The sequence below is a fragment of the Macadamia integrifolia genome, unplaced genomic scaffold (genome assembly GCF_013358625.1).
Source record: "Macadamia integrifolia cultivar HAES 741 unplaced genomic scaffold, SCU_Mint_v3 scaffold526, whole genome shotgun sequence".
Classification (NCBI taxonomy): Eukaryota; Viridiplantae; Streptophyta; class Magnoliopsida; order Proteales; family Proteaceae; genus Macadamia; species Macadamia integrifolia.
In genome coordinates, this window is record NW_024870472.1 from 256,916 (window position 1) to 273,919 (window position 17,004).

Here is a 17,004-nt window from a genome sequence, read left to right on the forward strand (position 1 = left end):
AAAAAAAAAAAAAAAACATTTCTAGCATCTTTAGTTGAAAAAAAAAAGAAGAAAAGATTTAATAATAGCAGCATCTCTTATTCCCTTCATATGATCGGTTTAATCGATAACAATAGTTACACAAATCTGGGACACCATATGACCGCATCGTTAATTATAAATGTCACACCCAAGAAATGGTCCATATTCGTTGAAGTCAAAGTCGTTACAATAAAACGCTTAGTCACTACAAAATATCAGTTAAAAGGGTGTTCTGGAACCGTCTTGGTTTGCATCCCAAGATCTAAAAATTAGATTATCCCTGAAAGAAACAGAAGGTTAGATTGCTCAGGAAAACCTTCTATAATGAAAATGAAAGTTCAAAGAATCCAGGAAGGGAACCATCTTCTCGAGTAAAAGTAGAATCGGAAAAGGTCATCAACACAGATCAAAAGTTCAGATCCAACTTGTTTTATGGCCAGTGTTTCAACTTGTTTTATGTAAAGGAATGGAGATATATGGGGAAGGCTCACCTCACAAGCCTACTTAATGAAACAAGTAACACCTCTAAAAACTGATAATGCCATGGCAAGCCTAGCCCAGTAGAAGCGTTGAACTGAGGACAAGTTAATGTATTTTAAACCCAACCAAAATAAGCACCCCAGTAACTAGAGGGAAGAATGAAAATTGTGGTGATTTGACAATGTCTTAAGAGATCTACATTTTTGGAACACTGCCTAGGTTTCAGATATTACTAATTAATCAGACAAATTATAAATATTTATAGTATAGAACCACCAAATCATGATTAGAATAGTGGAACAGAATATTCTAAATGCAATCTCCCCCTTCTAACATATGGGTACCTTGTTAAAGTTCTAGATTTATTTCAGTGAGTGGAGAATAATGACCAAGAATAATAAGAACCATGAAATGACCAAAAGTGGAAGAGGGAGACAAATCCCAATAATCATTGAAATGAGAGCTTTAGCTGCAAATTGGGAACCAATGGCCCTAGTCATGTCTTGAACTGTCCAATTTCTAAGCAAGAAGTTGAAGATGACACTCCATTTATTCCTCTGCCCCACCCAGACACAGGCGAGGGTATGTGATACAAAGTTGTCATGGGAAGAGCTGCTCATTTAACTTTCTCTATCCCGCCAAGTTCTTCTCTGGTTTTTTGCAAATGAGTGGTCACATCTACTCCTTTGTTAAAAGCTATGGGTGGGAAAGGTGGGAAAAGAATATGAATTTCTGTTCTTCTGAACAGATTATGATTCTTTCTTTCAATCACTATCAGCAATATAGATAAGAATCCCCACCCTGGACAAGATATACCCTAATAATAGTCCATCTGTTTATCTCTTATTTATGTGTATACTGAGGGAAAAAACAAGAAAAAAAGATACAATGTGTTAAAATGGTTGATAGAGCTTGCTTTCTGTCCTTCTGACTTACAACAACCAATAATTCTGCATAATTCAGGTGATATAGAATAATATTTCATTAGGAAAAAAGGGGTGATATAGAATATAGTGCGAAGTGTCAACATATGTAGGTTTAGAATTATTCCTTTGGGGTTGGACCTGACCCCCACCCCCTCTTTTCTCTTACTTCTTCCCACCTTTTTTTTGGGGTGCCTAGGGCAGGGGTGTGTTTGGAATTATTTTACATGCTTATGATTCAGACGTTATGTGCATCATTTTGTTTTTCCATACAAAATATCACATGTTTCTACTACAAATTTGTTCAAATTATATCACAACTCCTAAGTCCTATCACATTTTTAAGCAAAATATACCTTGTGGAGATAATGACATAAAGACACCAAAGAGCTTCCGGGAAGAAGGGAACTTGCAGCATATTCACCTCTAACATGGAGGCAATGTCCTCTGTCATCTTTTAGGGGTGGGGAAATGATAGTATAGTTGCTAAGATTTTGTGATTCCCATGTCTAGTTGATGGGACTTGAGAAGGACATTATAATAACTTCCTCCAATAGGGAGTATTAAATGCTGTCTCCATGGTGGATGGCTCCAAACCACGCTGGCCCATCTCGTCAGAAGACCAGAAAAACTTCTCATATTAGATTAGTACTTCTAATTAACTCAACTAACATTTCACTTGTTGAGGACTAGAGGTCATAACCTGTACATTGAATCAAGCACTTCAGTGCATTCTTCAGTGTGTTGCAATATTGCATAAGCATCAAACATATCGAAAGGCTATTCCTCTGATATTGGCAAGCCGAGAGAATAATTCAACTTTACCAGCAATCATGAGCAAAGCTGATTTTTGAAATAGGAATTTGCAAAATGAGCTTACATCAACTACCGTTGGGAGAAAAAGCTACCAGAATCAATGAATAGAGAAGAATATGAGGATATAACGCAACTGTCCATAAGAAGTGGTGGAGATTGCTTCATCAAAGAATTAGCTCCCATTGGGACCTTGAAAATGATCTTTCTCTTACCAATAATGTGTTTTGGGGCGAAACTTGTAGCCTTGTGGGTATCCATAGGATCATCCAGAAGCTACCTTTAAGTTTACTTTCTAACTGATCTTTCACAAAAATTCTTCCCACAGCATCGATTCTGTTCATCTTCGTAAGAATCCCATTGCTTGGTAGACATTATTGAGAGTAGCATCTGCAACAACGGCGGCTTTTGTGGCTCCCTCTGCCAAAACTCTATCCAGATAAGCAGAATCAGACATGATTTCCTCGTAGCGAACCTGCAAAAGTTAAAGGAAAAAGGAGAGTGATGATAGAGATACCGAAATTTGTGATAATAGAACAATCAGAAGAGTTCAAAGCAAGAAAGACAAAATCTTCCTTCTAGTCATGCATAGCAGTTACTAGTGAGGATAAGATGCTAAATGATGCAATGTCTCCACATCCAATTTTCCACGCCTGAATCCATATGCTTACATCAATTTCCTTCAGAATTTATAGATTTCATAGTTTAAATGCAATAATAGCTGGATCGCGAATTTGTATAACTTGATCCGTATGTAGATATTAGAGAATCAAAGCTTTGGCAACCATGGCACAACTCAACTGAGTCATGTTATTTTCAAGCGGCTATCATTCATTCAAAAAGTAGTTAGTTATTTTCTACATAGGCTAGCTAACCTATATTTGGCTATGAATCTGTTGATTCTTAGCAAACTTAGTTGAAACATTTCTAAATTTCAGTTACAAATACAAACAATACCAATTTCACATTGGACAGCTGTCTTCCAAAACCAAGATTTAGTTCATACACAAATAAATGTGTTTCTTTGTTCCATGGGGCACAGGGCAAGTGTCAACCTCATGAAAGTGCTTTTATGACATTGCTGATGTTTAGAGGGGACTCCATGAATGATCAACCCACCCTTTTAGGAAGGAAATAGTGAAGTTTAAATGGGTCAATGGAGATATACAATAAAATAGTTGGATGTTAGTAAGGATCAAAGTAAGAGAGAAGAAAATGAGAGGAAGAAGAGAGAGATGTGTGCAATCATATTGGAGAGAGAGAGAGAGATCTTCCCACCTATATTGGTCTACTAACATGATAAGAGGAAGTATACACACCTCCCTAGGGAGTTAAAAAGGTTAAAAAATAAAATTACAATATAAACAATAAGAAAATAAACCAGTTCCCAAAGTACCCCTATTACAAAAACTCTAAAGCTCTCCCTCCTGCTGGGGAACAAATGTCAAACATTCCCAACTTGCACAAAAGAAAATGAATTGGTGAGGGAAGAGTCCACTGGTAAAGATATCTGCCGATCACCTGTTTTCACTAAAGGAGTGCAAATGTAACCAAAGCCAATCTTCTCCTAGATGAAATGTCGGTCTACCTCAATGAGCTTTGTTCGGTCATGTCACATGAGATTGTGAGCAGTACTTATTATCATGATAGAGCCACATAGATCCTTTAGTGTAAAATACCAAATGTCTCAACCATAGAAGTTCACATACTACATGAGCCATTGCCCTAAACTCCACCTCTGCATTTGATCTAGCCACAACAGGCAGTTTTTTGTTCCTCTATGTGACTAGATTACCATCCAAAATGTACAATAACCTGATGTAAACCGTTTTGTTAGAAATGGAACCAGCCCAATTGGCATCGGTGTTACCTTTAATTCTCAAATGATTGTGCCAGGCATACAACAATCATTTTCCTGGTGTGACTTGAAATATTTGAGGATGCAATATACAACAACCAAATGTCCACTTTTGGGAGCATGCGTAAACTGACTCACTAGTCCAATTGCATAGGTGATATTTGGACAAGTCAGAGAGGTAAATCAGTTTCCCCACAAGTCTCTGATACTTCTTGCATCAACAAGGGATGGACCACAATCTTCTACTAATTTGTAGTTTTTCTCAATAGGAGAGTTTGTTGGTTTACAACCTTCATAGGATATGTCCATACCATCAAAGGATATTTTCGTTCCTTTATAGCATACCTTCACGCCATCATAGGATATATTGGTACCTTCAATGGTTATATTCGTACCAACATATGATATTTTCATACCTTCTAATGTTCCTGTTTCTTTTAATAAATCCAGCACAAACTTCCTTTAAAAGATATTTATTCCCTTTTTAGACTGACAATTCAATCCCCAAGAAGTACTTCAAAGGTCCAAGGTCTTTGATCTAAAACTGTTGAGCCAAGTAAGACATCCATGAGTTTAACCTTGTCATTTCCAATCACCACAGTGTCATCAACATAGACAATTAGAACATTGATAGTACCATTACCTCTCCGAGTAAATAAAGTATGACCAGCCTAACTCTGGGTATATCCATTCTTTAGAATAGTCTATCTAAACCTCTCAAACCAAGGTTTAGGGTGACTGTTTGAAGCCATAGAGAGCTTTCTTGAGAAGATGCACTATCCCTTCAGTAGAGGGAAATTTGAAACTGGAGGAGTTTGCATATACACTTCCTCTTTTAAGTCACCATGGAAGAATGGATTCTTTACATCCAACATATACAATGCCAGTCTTTATTAGCAACCAATCGTAAGAAGACTCCTATCGAATTACATGATAATCAATCACATACACTTGACTATATCCTTTGGCCACCAATATGGCCTTGTATCTCTCAACAACACCATATGATTGGTACTTGATTGTATAGACCCATCTACATCTAACTATAACTCTCCCCTTAGGAAGATCAACCAGCTTCCAAGTGCAGTTCTTCTCAAGAACCATCATTTCCTTAGATGTAACTTCTTTCCACTTTGGGTCAGACTTAGCCTCAGTGAAATTTGTGGGAATGTGAGTTGAGGTAAGGGTAACAAAGAAATCAACACCTATAGGAGCGAGCATCATAGGAAACAAACTGGGTTCTAGGATCAGCACATTCTCTCTTTCCCTTTCAAATACCAATTTGAAGATCTAACTCAGAAAGAAGGGAATGAGTGTTACTTGACTGAGGAGGGTGGATATCAGGATGTGGATCTGAAGAGGACTCTTGGCATGTCTTCTTTCCCTTTCTTCTATAAAAAAGCAACTTCTCATTACCAGCTCCCCCTAAATGATCAAGAACATCAACAACATCCACCTGCTTGTGTTTTCCCATATAAAAAAAGAAGGGAGAAATAAGAAAAGGTGGAAGAGAAGGGGTGACATTGGCAGCCTCTTCACTCCCACTATTCTTCCCCTAAACAAGGTGCTAAAGAGGAGTAATGAAAGGCACAAATTCAAAGAAGGTGACATCTTTGGGGAGAAGACGCCTTCGGGAAGAGGGATAGTAGCACATACCCTTTTGTAGAGGGAGAATACCCAAGAAAAAGGCATTTGAGGGTCTTAGGATCAAGTTTAGTCCGAGCAGGCTTATTGATATGAACATAGCATACATATCTAAGCAACTAGATAGGAAGAGAGAAAGCAGAGGCCTGAGGGGACAAAACATCCAAAAGGGATTTGGAACCAAAAAAGCTTAGTGGGCATACGGTTAATTAGGAAGACAACAATAAGAAGGGCATTAAACCAAAAAGTCTTAGGGACATGAGAGCCAAATAGCAAACTCCTAGTGACTTCCAATAAATGGAAATTTTTCCTCTCAGCTACCCCATTCTATTGGGGTGTGTCAACACGAGAAAGCCGATGGATAATGCCATTATCGGTAAAAAAGTGTTGTAGTCCACCATACATGTACTCCTCCCAAGATCAAAATGAACAACTTTAATTCTGGTATCAAATTGAGTGTAGATCATTTGATAGAAGTTTTTGAAAGCATCATAAAACTCACTTTTATGTTTCATTAAAAAGTTCCATGTAGTTTGAGAACAATCAACAAAAAATGATACAAAATAACGAGGTAATGAGAGCAGGTCTCCAAATATTAGTATGCACAATATGTAAAGGAACAATTGATCTATTACCATGGTAAGGATAAGAAGAAAAGGGTTCAAACATTGAAATACATGAGAGGTGGAAATAGAAGAAAACAAGTGAGGCAACTGTTTTTCATAACACCAAAAGAAGGATGGCCCAAGAATTGATGCCAAAGCATCACAAAATCAACAATGTTATTGTCACTACACCCACACACAAGACTGATTAATAGTAAAAAAATAAATAAATAAATAAATAAAAAAGATGTTGGGGCTCAAAAAGGTAGAGCCTTTCTCCTCACATCCATTGCCAATAATCATCTTCTGCACCAAATTTTAAAAGAGGCAATGAGAGAGAGAAAAAAAAAAAGGTGAACAATTCAAGGATTTGGTTAAATGGCTTATAGATAGTAGGCTAGTAGCAAAATCGAGAACTGAATAAAAGAAAATAGAAGTAACATAAACACTATCTTTACAAAAAATAGAGGAAAGGGAACCATCAACAAAGCAGACAGAATATGTACCACAATATTGAGACATACTAGTCATGTGATCGATGGCCCTAAAGTCGATGACCTGAGAAGAAGTTGAAGTAGAGGCTTATAAGGCAAAAGCTGAAGCTAAAGGATTTTGCACAGATTTACTGGAAGAAGAGCTACCCAATTGTGACATATCCCGTCAAAATGTTGCAATATCTATTGGGACATACCCACACTCCAAAGTTGGTAAGTTGGTTTTGATGATAACAAATGAAGGTATTTAACATTTGCCTTCAAGTATTATATCATGTAGTGTTTCAAAAAAAGAAGTTGAAGTGATGATTGGAAAACTCTTGAAGACATCATATTGGTGGAAGATAGAAGCCCAAGAAGTGAAGAAGTAATGAAGAATAGAACTGGAGAAGGATAAGGTCAAAACTCAAAAAAGAGGGGGAGTATGAAGCACCAAAGCTTGAAGAAAGCGAGATCCAAGGAAGTCATTAAAAACTTGTAATTAGGCACTTGGGATAACACACTCACATGCATTGTATCTTGCATGGCATGAGATCCTCAAGTTTTCCCTAACCTAGATGGACCCTATAAGATTCCCAATGAGAATTCAAATAGACTCAAGTAAGGTTGGAAGCGTGTTGGTTGTGGCAAGTCATGTCAGATGCTATAGTTTCAGCAAAGTTCATGTTTGGGGGCATTTTGGTCATTTCAAATGGTAGTTTCAAAAGATGGGTTCTTCTGAAAAGTTGTATAACATCAAGTCATGAATCAAACACAAGTGGAATCGTCTCAATCCGAGTCGGAATGAGAAATTTATGCCCATTTCCGTATAGTCAGTATAAAAATAAAACATTTCCAAAAAGCAACCTGATCCAGCACCTTGGGAACCGGCTCACCGGTTAACCACAAGCCAAAACACTCTAGAGCAACCTGACTAATCTAATCCGGATTTCAAATAGGTAAGCCAGTTGGGAAGTGGCACGCTAGATCAGGATCTGGATTGTCCACAAGACTCCCCCAACATCTATATTCTAACGGCTAGTTTATGAAGCAATGAGCCGAATTGCCAAAATTTGCCCGTTAGAGCTTAACTTAAACAAGACTTTTAGGCCATTAAATGTGCCTATATAAGCACCCATTGTTCATCAATGAGCACAACACAACTACTACTATTGAGATCAATTATTTAGGTTCAAATTCAAGACAAGTGATGTTAGAGAGATCAATAGCATCCAATTCTAATTCAAGTGATCTCAAGTGTTGATCTGCACACCCTCTCTCAAACTATTCATCTTCAAGTGAAGTGATCAAGGAGATAGTTTCAAGTGCATCACTCATATTATATTGCACTCACTAGAGGCACTTGCCACACTCCCCATTAGGTAATATCTTTCTATTATCATATTATTTGTAATTGTATTTTGCTTACGTTGAGCATTGCATAATCTAGATTGTACTTAGACTAGTGCAAGAACCCTTTCATCCTTAAAAAAGACTGCAAGGACCCTCTCATCCTTAAAAAGATTGTAAAGACCCTCTCATCCTTAAAAGAGATTGCAAGGACTCTCTCATCTTTTAAAGAGATTGCAAATACCCTCACGTCCTTTAAAGATAGTTTTGTAAAGGATTTTCTTATCCTCAAAAGGATTTGTAAATATGAATTTTCCACTTATTGAATTAAAAGGAAACTACCAATGAAACTCTCAAGGTATTCTTGAGAGAGTGGACGTAGACTCAAGAATATAAATCTTTTGTCCCTACATTGTGTCATTGTTGTTTGTGAATTTATTATACTTGTCATTACGCATCATTTAAAAATTCACATAGTAAAAAAGGCCGATACCTAGTGCACAAAGGCTTCCCGCACTTGAGCAGGGTTCTGGGAGGGTATATAAGTAGACAACCTTACCCCCTTTACGGAGAGGCTGGTTCCCAGGACTTGAACCCGCACCACTGCGCAGGTAGAAAGAGCCCTTTGCCATTGCTCCAAGCAACGACCCCTTTAAAAATTCACATAGTATTGTGCTAAATCGAAAAAGAGGCAAATTCCAATAGTGATAACCTATTCACCCCCTAGGTTATCCAACAATATCCTCTTCAGTGAGGGAATTGTGATTTGCCTCTAGTCCATATTGGTACCCTATAGATTCAATCTCAGCCATCACGGTGTGTGCTCTAGCTCCCCCTCTCCTGCCACCACGCATAGTAGTAGCTCCACCATGTGTACCAGGGGACGACTATGAAACAACCAACACCTCTCTCTATTGTTCTCAGATTTCCCACAGTATTAACATTTAGGTCTGTCTTTGTCATAACTACAATATGGCCTTGGCCTCTTCCTCCAACATGCCAATCTCTTTGGGAACTAGAGGAAAGTGCAGATCTCTCAAGGGATGGTAAAATTTCAATGGCTACCCTTTGGGTTTCCTCACTTTGCAAGTAGCTACATACTTCATCTAGAGACGGAAGAGGTGATTTTCTTAAAATTTGCACCCTGATTGGCTCAAAGTCTGGGTTCAGCCCACCAAGGAGAATTAAAACACCCTCATATTCAAGAGTTATATAGAACTCCGCCTTATCTTCAGGATTGGAAAATAGGAGGTCCCGACAATGATCATAGTCCTCCCAAAGTCCAATAACATTGTTATAATAAACAAAGATAGTCTTGTATCCCTGCTTCATTGTGATAACCTTTTGAAGGAGTTGGTAAACTTTAGCCGAGTCACCCACTCAGTCAAAAGTCTAAGTGATACTATCCCAAAAACACCGTTGGCATTTTCTTTCTCATAAACCTTCTACTAATCTCAGGTTTCATAGAAAAAAATCAACCAAGTCCAAATGGTTGAGTTCTCGGTCTCCCATTTATGATGTGGGATCATTAGAGGAGCCATGGTCCCAATAATGTAGCCTAACTTCCTCCGAACTCGCAGGGATAACTTCATTAAATGTGACGAATCCAAGTAGTTGGTGCAGTCGAACTTCACAATGGATATTTGATTGTTGGGATTTTCAAATGCAACCAGACTAGGGTTGGTACCACTCGAACAACCAGCCAAAACTAGAGGAGCCTTGATGGTACTAGTAATGTACCCTAACTTACCCCAAATTTGCAGAGATAACTTCACTGAATGTGACCAATCCAAGAAGTTGGTGTTGTCCAAATTGATAAATTCACAATGGATACTCTGAGTGTCAGGATTTTCAAATGCAACCAAACTAGGGTTGGTACCACTTGAACAACCAACCAATGCTTACATATGTCTACTGGCCTTTGACATGAGAAAAAAAAATTGTTGGATATTAAAACCAAATGGGGAGTACACACTTTACCTAGACACTCCTTCCTAGTACACAGAAAAAAAAACAAGAGGGCAAACCCCAGAACTTGAAGAAACTCAAATCACATACATAAAATATCATCCCATAGCAACTCACAAGACCTAAATGAAGTATCTTATCAACACCCATCAACCAAATGTATCATGCATGCACTTAGGATAAGAAAAAGATATAACGAGCAAAATCTGGCAGTAGCTATCACCAAGGATTAAAGTATCAGTATCGGTATCGGTCGCCGTATAGGTCAGTCAAAATTAAGATACGTATCGGAGGGTATCGTATCGTATCGAAGATACACTAAGATACGCTAAAGATACACACATAAATGGATAGGAAACATTTTTTTAAACACTTTTGCATAAAGAATTTGTTAAAAAAAGCCATTGATAACATGTATTATGCATAAACACTAAATTGAGGGTATCGTACTAAGAATTCAAGGTTTGTAGTTGTCCCATAAATGTAAAATCCTTGTTCCCAACCTTGATTTCCAGTTAGAGAGAAATATGACTGACAGCAACTTTGAAACAAAAACCCTTCAAAAAATCGTGTTTTTCTGAAAAATTACCCATTTTGGCCATTATATGAACGTAGTGCACTGTATCAGTACATACCGATACTCACCGATACGTATCGATACTCACCGATACGTACCGATATATATCGATACTCACCTATACGTGCCAATTTATACCGATACGTACCGATCGATACATACCGATACGTACAGATCGATACATACCGATACTCACCGATACGTACCAATACATACCGAAACGTACATTTTACCTCAATCTTATATTTTCCATAGAGTTGTATCAAGGCATATCGTATCGTATCGCTGTGTATTGGTGGTGTATTGATGCACCACCAATAGGGTTGATACCCTCAATTTAGTGTTTATGCATTTATCAATAGTTTTTTTTTAACAAATTCTTTATGCAAAAGTGTTTAAAAAAAATGTTTCGTATCCATTTATGTGTGTATCTTTAGCGTATCTTAGCGTATCTCCGATACGATACGATACGATACGATACCCTCTGATACATATCTTAATTTTGGCCGACCGATACCGATACTTTTATCCTTGGGTGTGATCCTTATTGGGCTAGGGTTGGTTATGGAAAAGATCCCTAGGATTCTGTCTTGCCTTTGCAGTACCTGCTCTTTGTAACTTGTAAAAATTGGTTAGCCAAATGCATGTTACACAAGATTGGTTGGGTTCAAGAGGGTTGGATACAACACTGGTGAAACCTGACCAATTGCCATCACTACACACTTTGGGAACCCAAAGTCTAAATCTGGAGTAGCATCAAGTCAAGTACAGCTGGAAAAGTGAACACAACACATTAACTATCAGCATACTATGAATCCATTCAAAAAGAAATTGAATTTTGATGGAAGAACCTGTATGGGATGTAGATGATCAATCAAAGCATCTATTAGGAGTGTTTTGAATGCGCCCCAATTCATATCTTGGCATTCTTGAGCAACTTCCTGGAACAGATAAATGTTCAGAAACACAAAAATTGTTAAATTTATATCCACCCTAAAACTAACAAAATGCTAATAAATGTCATCATAACAAAAATTAATCAGAAAATCATGATAAAATGAATAAAATTATTCAAATCATATCCTTAAGCAAAGTTTAAAAACTTAGAATCAGTTATGGGGTCTCGGTTTCCATTGATTTCGGGATGATTCCTGATCAGATTCCATTTTGAATTGTCCCGGAATTGGCTGGACTCAGTATGCAAAGAATCGGTTTAATTGGAATTGGCCGATCCAATCCGGGTTTTATAATTGCACTATAGTTTTTAAGGTGCTGCTAAGTTATCGCCTTACCAACGCCTTGGAGCTGATGCGGTCTAGAGATGGTAAGGCAGTGCTCTGCTTTATGTGAAGTGGCGCCTTATGGGTTTTTTTTTTTTTTTTTTTAAACACATTTTAAAATTACTTGATGAAGATTCCAAATATAGATTTTTTATTGGTAGGTATATGGTTTTGTTAACACTTGAGATGTATGGGATCAGCTTTACTCCACCAAAAATAACCAAAACAAATAAAACAAAAACACGATTCACAAACAGGGTTTGGATTTTGTCAAGGGTTTTAAGAAAGGGCTTTGAGAAGGAATCAAGGAACAAGGAAGAACCACTGATCCAGGCGACCATTTTGCTCCGGCAGCGGTGAGCTTCATTCTTCTTTGACAGGAGTAGAAATATAGTGGATGACCTTAGGGCTTAGGCACTCATTTTGGCATCATAGAGGTAAGTATAATAAATACTTGTATTTTTTATGTCTTCTTTTCTTTATATTTATAATTTTGTTTCATAATTATGTATTTATATTTTATGTTAATATGTTATGACGATTGACAATTGAATATTGATGATTGATGATTAATGATTGATGAAGATGAACTTAGTTTATTCACTTTATTGATTTGTTTTCTTGATGAATATCTTACAGTGGTATGAATATGAACCTTTAATATTTATTTAACATATGAGTAATAGGATTCAACTAGGATTTGAGCCAAATAGATTGGTTTTATAAAAAAATTACATATGAATGCTTTAGTTGATAAGGCGACGCTTTATGCCCGCCTTATCGATAAAGGGCTCCGAAAGACCCTCAAACGCCTCCGTCACCTTACCGTCTTAAAAACTATGAATTGCACCATGAGAAATGCCCATACAGAAGTTAAACAAGATCATCAAGGTAAGAGGTGTTGATGCGGATCCGGGTTCCAAGAGATTGAAATCGGATCGCTTATGGGCCCACCATTAACAAATAATTCAATTTAAACAAACCAGTGGCAGTAATGTAATTTATGGCACAACTTAAAAACCCCTTTTGAGTGAAATAGCTGAATGGGGACAGATCTGGAATTAATCCCAAAGAGAACTCAGTTCTGGAATTAATTTGGTGTTCCTAATAAAGAGTGGCAGAATTGTAATTATAAGTCACCAAGCTAGTAAATGGCAAACAAGGAATAACGTGTGATGAGGGAGGGGTATTCTGGAATTAGAAATAAAGATAGGGACTATAGAAGATAATTGAAGAAGAGGGGGGCAGTATTAAAAACAGCCAATTTAAAAGGGAAAAATCTCACTTTTTGAAGGTTGTCTTCAACCTTCAGCAACGAACAGAACCAGCAAACATTGGGACGACCTCAGATTGAGAGAGCTTCTTCAGTAGGCCTCAGTTTGGCCTGAAACTTCCAGGGAAGGGTCGCAGCATCAGGTCTTCCATAAATCCAGCACCAGAAAATCTCGATGGCCCAGATCTGATGTGTTTGAGCCTGCAACTGGATCTGACAATGGAAAAACTCAGATCTTGGTCTGGGTTTGATTTATCACCACAAAAACCAAGTTTTGGAAGGGCTTCTCTTGGGTTTGTGTCGCCTACTGGTAGGGAACTCTCTATCAAAGTCTCAGCCCAAATAGCTTAAAGGAGAAGGAGATCGATCCTCTAAACTAGGGCTGCAACTGTCGTGCAGAACAGGGTAAGGGAAAAAAAACCAGAAAATAATAGAGAGGAAATAGGAGAAGGGAAAAAGAAGAGATTAAAAGATTTCAGAGAGGGAGGAAGAGGGATCGGCAGTCATGGATTCAAACCCAAATTCTTCAACTTCATTCAGTCATTAAAAAATCTCTCTGTTACTAGTGTATTACATGGCTTATAAAAGAAAACCAAAGCAATAAAATTGGAAGTTCACTCAGATGGAAACTAAACTAATTGGAAATTGGAAATTGGAAATAAAATTTCAATCTAAATAAAATACTACCAAACTAATTTCTAAATGAAAAGGGAAAGTAAATCAAACAGATTTCTAAACCAATAAAGATTCCTTCCATCACCCAACTGCATCAGGTGTAACAGGAATTGTCAAGACTCAACAAACACCCAGACCTATTAAACAGGAGCAGAGCCTGGATATTTCTCCTGGGTATAAGAATCTGACATGGAGATGAGATGTCAGAGTTGGCAATAGGATTCAGCGACTTGGTGGTATAGAGAAGCTTTTCTCAAACATATTAACATCAATTTCATAAAATGACCCTCCCCAAACCTCGCAATGGCAGAAGCCGCATACACTGGGTACGCCCTTTTTTTCACAAAATGTATTGTATAAATTAAAGTGTTCTAGGAGGGTCGTATAACTTGCACATATGATATATGAATAACTAATACAATATTTATATTGTCCCCATAAAGAATCTTTTTTTGCACCCAAAAAAAAAAGTTATCGATGCCAGAAAAAACAAAGCTGAAAAGCTGTCAAGGCCTTGATTTTCTAGCTTGCAAATCAAGAAAGCCAAAATTTTCACAAAAGAATAATAAAATAAAGTTCATTCCCTGTTATTTCTCAAAAATGACAAGGATGCCAGAAACATGGCTGTGTGCAATTATTTATAAGCTAAACACATCTAAAACACACAATTCATGAAAGCCCCTATTATATTTTGGCTTAACAGCACAAGAAAATAAAGAAATAAGCCTATACTATTAAAAAGATAGGGTGAGAGAAAATGACTCAAGTAGTGTAGATTATACATTTGAATCTGAGCAGGATTTATCTTTTTGAGCAAGAACGACACCAGAGGAACAGGAAGTAGGCTAAGAGAGAGAAACTAGAGAATAAACAAAGGATCTGCTTCTATCTGCTGTACTTTTCTTCTCATGCACCTGCTTCTTATTCTGTCCTAAATTTCACGAAATGGGGGCTACCCTAGCCCATTGAGTGCTCTACCTCGGGCCATCGACATCATACGCTCTACTGAAATAGATTTCGTGGAAAACCAGCTATATCCGATCTTGGTTGGCCTTTCACCCCTTGCCACAAGTCATCCCCGTAAGATCTGAAACTTCTTAGTACTGGTTTGATGATGCTCCTGAACTGTTTAATCTGCCCAATCAGTGTCTCTCCTCTTGGGCTTCAATCCTCCATCAACGTCGACGAAACAAGCTTTCTTAGTTATACAATCAATGCAATCAGTTTAGCCTATTCAATAGGTAAGACACCAAAGATACAACATCCAACAATCCAACATTTATTAGGGTCGTGCAGGCTTTTTCACTTTTAGCAACAATAGCTAACATTTAAGTGTGAAAACTATAAAATTGGAATATGCTAGGATTTCACCAGATTTTTGTCTTCAATAATTAAAAAGCTATTAATCATAGTTGTCATGGCGTCAAATCGATCCAAGGCGGTGGAGAGGTGACTAATCGATTTGGCGATGAATCGCCCGTTATGGCGTTGCCATGGAGGTCAAATCGCCCATGTGTCATTTTTTATTTTCCCTATTTTCTAAAGTTATTAGTATGCTACTTTTTTATTTCCCCTATTTTCTAAAGTTATTTAGCATGCTACAAGCCTACAATATATACCCTATAACATATAAAACCAACATTAAACAACGACAAATCATAAAAAATCAACCTAGCCTTAACAAAATCACCCTACATTTTACAAAAAATCGACCGCCTAGTGAATTAGGCGTGACCTGGCGTCCATGGCGATGCCTATCAGCCAATGGCAACCACCATTTGTGAGTCACGTAAATCGTAGCACTGCCATGAACTTATTTTTCCGCCAGGACGCCAAATCGCCACCTTGGCGACGCCATGACAACTATGCTATTAATTACAAGAAAAAAGCATTAGTGAAGAAAGTCACCTTTTAAGATGGAAGAACAAGAAGGTACAATTTTTATAGACTGGTTTTTAACAAAAAAAAAAGCCTACAATTTCGTTCCACTCAAAAAGTTGGATTATTGTGGGTCCCACTGACCAATCGTCCTCTCCTACATTACCTCTCCTTCTGTTGTGGGACCCATTGAGTTTTCCATTGAAACTCCTAACCACCTCGCCCTTTCTCCTAATCACAGCCATCCCATGCTAAACCTTTTGGACCCTATCAGTTCTAGCCCTCCCTCACTTAAACCATCCTCGATATCCTGTGGAACCTGATCACTTCCATTATTTAGTCTTTAAGTCAGTGTTGGGTTCCAATGTTTTGACCCATCCTACTGTGCAATCTCTCCCGCCGGACTCCTTCATTCAAACGGATAACCTTTAGACCCCTGTTTCTTCCTTTAGGGAAACCAAAGCCTATTCCAAGTGTCATCATAGTAGCCCCCAGTTGTGGCCTCTTACTAATGACTACTCTAACGGGGTTTCGATACACTAATCTCAAGGTTCCTAATGAATCAAGGTATTTTTTGGAATAGCAGGGGCCTGAATTTCCCTTTTTTTTTTTGGTGAAGAATATAATTCATTACCAAAGAGAAGAAAAATTACAAGAACTGAAAGGCAAAAGAAAAAGAAAAAAGAAAAGAATACACAAAGACCAAACCCTTAAGGGGGAATGGCTTGGAGACAAGAGAGGAAGTCCTCAGGAGACAACAATATGCCTGTTCATTGGGGAGTCCATACAAAAAGAAGAGATAGTAGAGAGCTTTCCGTCAATGTCAAAGGAAATGGGATCCCAAATCTTTTGAAGAGGCAGAGAGTTGGAAGTCCATTTTCTACTGTTTTGCTCCATCCAAATTTGGTTTGTGGAGGCACTAAAGGCTAGCTTACCCACCACAACACAAAGAGATGACCCTCCAAAGGTCATATCAACCCAAATCTACTCCCGTTGAAAGGAGAGAACCCAATGACGCCTTGGCCAATATTTACCTAGAACAAATTTCCAAATAGAGGAGGAAAAGGGGCAATCAAAGAAGAGATGGTCAATGTTCGCTCCCTTATTAAGCTCTATCGTCTGAGTTTTTGCTCCCTAATTGAAATCAGAGTTAAGGAACCAAATACTCCTCGTCTGGCTTCCTCAA

At 37.8% G+C, this 17,004-nt stretch overlaps 1 protein-coding gene across 16 annotated transcripts in view; it reads right to left on the bottom strand.

Annotated features, from left to right (window-relative positions):
• Positions 1–2,038: 2,038 nt before the first annotated feature.
• Positions 2,039–17,004, bottom strand: part of LOC122069038 (tryptophan--tRNA ligase, chloroplastic/mitochondrial-like) — an 81,087-nt gene continuing 66,121 nt past the window's right edge. For 10 of the 16 annotated variants that reach the window (XM_042632979.1, XM_042632980.1, XM_042632978.1 and 7 more), the window contains 2 exons: positions 11,564–11,653; positions 2,039–2,712 (listed from right to left, as the gene is read on the bottom strand). In XM_042632979.1, coding sequence (XP_042488913.1) covers positions 2,578–2,712; positions 11,564–11,653 — 225 coding nt within the window. In that variant the 3' untranslated portion in view covers positions 2,039–2,577. Of the gene's footprint in view, positions 2,713–11,563; positions 11,654–17,004 lie in introns of those variants that run through there. The other 6 variants (XR_006137328.1, XR_006137327.1, XM_042632976.1 and 3 more) reach the window with 4 other exon arrangements.